The following is a 6659-nucleotide window of genomic DNA, read 5'->3' on the forward strand; positions in this document are numbered from 1 at the left end:
AATTTGCTTGTCTCACCCTTATTTTTGTTTTCTTCACCCAGTTTTTAGTGCTTTTACATGGCTGTGTTAAGGGTTGTTGGGTTAATTAGTTCCTCATAAACCAACAAAAAATATGTAAAACCGACAGAAAATATAAAACCGACAGAATTTATGCCAGATAAAACCGACAAAAAATATATAAAACCAACATAACTTGTATCGGCTATAACTGACAGAGAATATATTAATAATATAACTAGGTGCATTTTCTGTCGGATAAAACCAACATCAAATATATTAATAATAAAAAAAATATAAAAAATGACATTTGAAAAGAAGCACCAACTGGCCGACCACTCGAGAAATGCCAATTTTTGCAGGATCGAGATGTAGTCTTTGTGTTTGATAGCAGAAGATGGAACCTGACAGGACTGGGACCATGGCAATAGAAGCTACAATCCAAATAAAAGGACGAGCTATACTTTCCTTTTGAATACCCATCTGCAACTCAGAAAATTGTTTCCTGATACTTTCAAAGATTGGTTTTCTTATAAGACTGTCATCTGGTAATTGTGGTAAATCAAGAGATTCCTCTCGTATTCTCAACGAAATTGCAAGTTGAGCAGAGAGTAAAACTGCAAATACAAGAAACATGGTTCTGGGCGGCGTTTTCATCAAGAAATATCCACCTATTAAGTTGCCAAGGATTCCACCAGCAGCTGCTGCCATGAATGCATAAGACTGGAGGCCAGCCATATTTTTCTCTTGGCCTTACTCTGCAACAAGAGCATCCTGTGCTACTTCTGTAATGGATGCTCCAAGATTACTCAGAAGAACGCATGCCATACGGTTAGGAAGAGCTCGAATGGAAAAGAAAACAGAAACACAGAAGAGAAAACCCACATCTTCCATAAATAGAAGAACGAAGAAAAGAATGGAGATCCCAAATCACACACAACATTCAAACATCAAACACTTACACAATCAACGGAAACGACACAAAATTTCCCAAGCATGACAATAAGAACAATCAATACCCAATACCCAATTCAACTTTTTCCAACTCCCTTCCCAATTAGCAGCATCTTTCTTCTCCAAAACGACCTCCATATCTTGCCGTTGGCCGCGTTTCAGCTGCTCTCCGTCACCACACATTCTCCGTCACCACACATTCTCAAAATCCCATCTTTCCCATTTCTTCAAATACCCAAAACCAAAATTCTGAAGAAAAAAAATCGAAAATTTGCATGTACCTGATCGATGAGATCAGATTTGGATTTTTGCCCTCTTCGTCTTGGGGCGTTTCGTGGCTGTTTTCTCGGTAGTTCTGCGGAGGATCATCTTCCATGGCCTCGTGGGTGCGCTTCTGTGCCGGCATTGCTTTGGTTTTTCTCTTCTGTTTTTCTCTTATTTGAAAATTAATAGGAGAAGGGAGAATGCAAACAAAAAATATAAAAAGAAGAAGGATATGCGGAGAGGAGAAAAGGGGGAAGGAAGGGGGAAGGGGGAAGGGGGGAAGGGAGAAGGCCAGTGCAAGGAAGAGATGAAGGGGTTTTAATGTGGAAAATTTTCATTATTATCTGTTAAAACCAATAGAAATATTTTTTTTAAATAAAAACCGACATAAAATTTTCAATGCTGTCGGTTATAACCGACAGAAAAAAATGGCGGCACAAATCCCTCCAAAATTCCCTTCCAAAATTTTAAATTCCTCCCCAAAATTTTGTTACGATTTTAAAAAATAAAATAATAATTGTTTGACTTAATAAATAAATAAATAATATGTATTTAAATAGAATACGTTTTTAAAAATTAAATAAATAATTGTTTGGTTTAATAATTGTTTGTACACACTCCGATATCGCATACGTAAAAAATAAAAAAATCACACTCCTCGACCCTATAAGAATGTAATGAATAAATTTAATCTTCAATTTAAAATATTTACACTAGTGGATACCACAAAATCTTATTTTATACTTAATAGAATTATAATATTAACTCGAAGTGTTTGTTTAATCTATTGTTTTGACGCAATATGCATTCTACGAAACTTTTTTCAACAATCCAACCGTCAAACTTATTTGTATACACTCCGATATTGCATACATAAAAAATCGTAAAAAAAAAACATTCAGAGATTACGTAACGGAACAAAAGTTTTCGATGGTTATAAACAAAAAATCACTAACGGTTATTTTAGCTCTGATTTTGATGATTTTTTACAGCTACACTCCTCGACCCTATAAAAATGTAATGAATAAATTTGATCTTCAATTTAAAATATTTACACTAGTAGATATCACAAAATCTTATTTTATACTTAATAGAAGTATAATATTAACTCTAAGTGTTTGTTTAATCTATTGTTTTGACGCAATATGTATTTTACGAAACTTTTTTCAACGATCCAACCGTCCAACTTATTTGTACACACTCCGAGATTGCATATGTAAAAAATTGTAAAAAAAAAACATTCAGAGGTTAGAGCAACTCCACCCCTAAGGACTTTGCGCCAGCACCCAACCCATTTATCCACTTCAGTGAACAGTAATAGACCTAATGAACAGTAATAGGCCAAAGTATCTCCACCTCAAAAAAAATGTGTTGGCACCTAGTCTAAAAATGCGCTGGCACAAACGATCTCCAACCTTACAACATGCGCTGGCACCCAGTCCATTTAAAATATTAAATAATTTTTTTATAAAATAATAAATAAATAAAATAGTTTTAATTTTGGATAGGATTTTTAACCAATCTCGTCACGCCACGTGTCATTATCCGAACGTACTATTTTTTGAATAGGTTTCCGCTAAGATTTTCAACCAATCCCGATAACCCACGTGTCACTTCCTGTTTACAATAATTTAGGCAAGATTTCGATAAGATTTTTAACCAATCTTGTCACGCCACGTGTCATTATCCCAACATTCACACAACGTAACATCTTCACTGAGCTTCCACGAAGTCATTTTTTTCTCTCAAAGTGTACAAAATATTCAAATGTAGAAAGTGTAGAAAGTGTAGAAAATATTGAAATGTGGTGTAAGGTGGAAGATGAGGGTTAGGTATTTATAGAAAAAAAATTAATTTTTTAAAATTTTTATGTATTTTTTAAAAAAAAATTCACAATTTTTAATTAATTTTTAATAAATTTTAATGTTGTAATTAATCTGGACTGTTGGATTTGAAAAATAATCAAATCCAACAGCCAACCAGCTGCCACGTGGCCAATGGTCAAATTTCTGACCGTTGGGCCTTTTTTTTTATTTTTGGTGAAAAAAATGTGGACCGTTGATCTGTGATCGGACGGTCCAATTTAAAAGTCAAATTTAAATTTTTTTACCGTTGGAAATCCAACGACTCTGAGGAGGGCCACGTAGCCCTCAACTGGGTATATGCAAGTGGCCTGAGAAGCGGGCCCCACTGCCTGAAATGGCTGTCGGCTACTCACGCCCAGTCGCGAGTGTTGTGCACGCGCCAGCCTTTTGGACCGGCTTCTGGGTCTGTCCGAAATGGGCTGGGCTGCTGCCTGGCTTGGGCTGGGTGCCAGACTGTTTTGCGGGCTGGAGGTGATGGACAGGGTGCTGGGCTGTTTTTTTCACTTGGTGCCGGTCCAAATGGTGAGGGCTGGAACTGCTCTTAAGTAACAGAACAAAAGTTTTCGACGGTTATAAACAAAAAATCACAATTTAACGGTTATTTTAGCTCCGATTTTGATGATTTTTTACAACTACACTCCTCGACCCTACAAGAATGCATTGAACAAATTCGATCTTCAATTGAAAATATTTACAGTATTGAAAACCACAAAATCTTATTTTATACTTGATGGGGAAGTATAACATTAACTCTAAGTGTTTGTTTAATCTACCGTTTTAATGCAATACGCATTCTACAAAATGTTTTTCAACAATCCAACCATCAAACTTGTTTGTACACACTCTGATATCGCATACGTAAAAAATCGCAAAAAACAAACATTCAGAGATTAGGTAACAGAATAAAAGTTTTCGATGGTTATAAACTAAAAATCATAATTGACCGGTTATTTTAGCTCCGATTTTGATGATTTTTTACAGCTACACTCATCAACCCTATAAGAATGCAATGAATGAATTCGATCTTCAATCAATTTAAAATATTTACACTAGTGGATACATCTTATTTTATACTTAATGGAAGTATAACATTAATTCTTAAGTGCTTGTTAAATCTATCAATTTGATAGGATATGCATTCTATGAAACTAGTTTCGACAATCCAACCCTCAAATATGTTTGTATATTCTCTGAGATAGCATGTGTAAAAAAAAACCATTCAGAAATTATTCTGGCGGCCGTCCAAAATTTTGCTTTGTTCATGTAGGTTATATCAGACAGGGCCATGAGTGAAAAAAAAAAATTTAAAACATGTGTTTATTTATTTATTTTTAATCAATATAACATTTTAAAATAATAAAATCAAACATGATAGAGTACACCAGATGTTCATGTATGTTTATGTGCCAGACAATGTGCTTTGCGACACATTGAAAAAAATTGTTTGAATTTCTTTGTATCTTGTTGCTTGCCTATGAGGGAGCATAATCCTTATTACAAAAATGATAGAGCTTCAAATTGTAGTATGTTGTTATTATTCTCTCGGAAAATTTATGGCTAGTGGGAATTGGGTTCATTAGACTTTAGGATAATGAGTGAAAAAAAAATTTAAAATATGTGTTTATTTATTTATTTTAATCAATATAACATTTTAAGTAATAAAATTTTCATTTCTGTCGGTTATAACCGCCAGAATACTAAAATAATAACCGTCAGAAAGTAAAATAATAAAATAGTCAATTTATGTCGGTTATAACCGCCACCATTAACTTAAAAACCACCAGAATTTGTCAAAAGTGTTTAAAAAAGGATTAAAAATACTGTCAGTTATAACTGACAGGATTTTTCTAATATCTGTCACTAATTAAATGATGTGTCGGATATAATTTATCCGACATGATTTGTCTAATATCCGACACCATCATCCGCCACCTAAAACTAATATTGTAGTAGTGATATTTGGTTAAATTGTATTATGATACTTGTGTATGAGACCGTGTTCCCGTCACACTAAAAAAAATTTCTTGCATTGAGGTTCATGTGCTGTATCCCGTTGAATTCCATATAGAGTACGGTAATCAGCGGATGATGGCGAATGTGTACACAAATCTGTACCGCCAACAAATTTCTCTTGCATTGAGGTTTATTCTATATAGTTTCATAAATAAAGATTGCATTACCGCCAACAACTCCGCAAATTTTTACATTTACTTTAACTCAATATTTTTGCATAATATACCAACTTGATTGGCTCTTTGTAACATTAAATAAGAAGTCTCCCAACAAATAAAAGCAACTTGTGCATTGGGAGTAATTTTTAATTGTGCCGATAACACATTCCAGTACAAATTGTAAAATACATTTAGTTAGATTGTATTATGATAGTTGTGTATGAGATCGTATTTCCGGCACACTGAAAAATTTCTCTTGCATTGAGGTTATGTGTTGTACCCCGTTGAACGTTTTAGTTCCATATAGAGTACGGTAATCCACGGATGATGACAAATGTGTACACTAAGTATTTTTCGGCGTTTCCAATCAACACATTCAAATTTTTGAACCAAGCAATTCAGCAACTTTCACAATCAACACAGTCCAGTTTGTATATAACACAGCAATGGACAAAATAAAATGGAGACTAACTTAGATTTATTGACATATATGAAACGCTTGACCAAAGTGATTTAAACGAGTTTGTGTACTTTTTTTTTCTTTTTTTACAACCTTACCTTCTTTATATTTTATCTTTACGATAGATAACCTACGTCTAGTATATTATTGTAACATCTCACTATTTTTTGAGTCGACAAGTATATTATCTCGCATGTATTTTTGTGTACTTTGGGTGCAACCAAAACTTTTAATTCTGCCTAAAAGAAAAAGGGAATAGCAAGTGACCCTTTACCATAGTAGTGGAAATGTATTATGCTCTTGCATGACGACGTCGGTTCAAACACTGTCGGCGGCCAACCTAACATTTAACTTACTAAGGTTATCGCTCAACTTAAAAAAAAAAAAAAAAAAAAAAAAAAAAAAAAAAAGAAAAAAGAAAGAAGATCAAGAAGAAGCAAAAGAAATGAGTCAATGAAGCACAAATGCAACAACAACGTACATCTTTGCCACCCTCACCCTTTTCCTAAATATTTTGGACTTATATTTACAATTTTTTTATGGTAATTATCTTCTCTGATATGTTCAGGGTTTATGTGCTAACTATAATCCCCCTCTTACTTCATATTTATTTTGAAATTATTTGCATCCACCTTAATTGTAGCGTACACTACTTTATATATGGTGAGTTTGAATAAAAACAGTAGAAATATTTAATATTGACAGGCAGTGCACTAAAACACTGTTTGAATAAAAAGAACACGGGAGCCCAAAACAGTAATTCACATATAATAGGCCCAAAGGATGGCAGCCGGAGTTGCTACAACTTGATGAAACGAAAACCTAGAGTCCCTATCAGATAAACATTGAGAGGGAGAGAAAGCACGAGGGAGGGAACAAGGTTTTGTCATTGTAAATTTCCAATTAGGTCATTAATTATTTTGTTCCTGCCTAACTAAGACTTCCTTA

The 6659-nt window shown here is 33.9% G+C and overlaps 1 protein-coding gene across 1 annotated transcript; it reads right to left on the reverse strand.

Annotated features, from left to right (window-relative positions):
- Positions 1 to 202: 202 nt before the first annotated feature.
- On the reverse strand, positions 203 to 735 carry LOC137734450 (probable folate-biopterin transporter 8, chloroplastic). Its single transcript, XM_068473714.1, has 2 exons — positions 322 to 735; positions 203 to 208 (listed from the first exon to the last, which is right to left on the reverse strand). Exons 1-2 carry the CDS (start codon positions 733 to 735, stop codon positions 203 to 205), a joined length of 420 nt encoding a protein of 139 aa, XP_068329815.1.
- Between the last annotated feature and the right edge of the window lie 5924 nt (positions 736 to 6659).

The sequence above is a fragment of the Pyrus communis genome, chromosome 5 (assembly GCF_963583255.1).
Source record: "Pyrus communis chromosome 5, drPyrComm1.1, whole genome shotgun sequence".
NCBI classification, from domain to species: Eukaryota; Viridiplantae; Streptophyta; class Magnoliopsida; order Rosales; family Rosaceae; genus Pyrus; species Pyrus communis.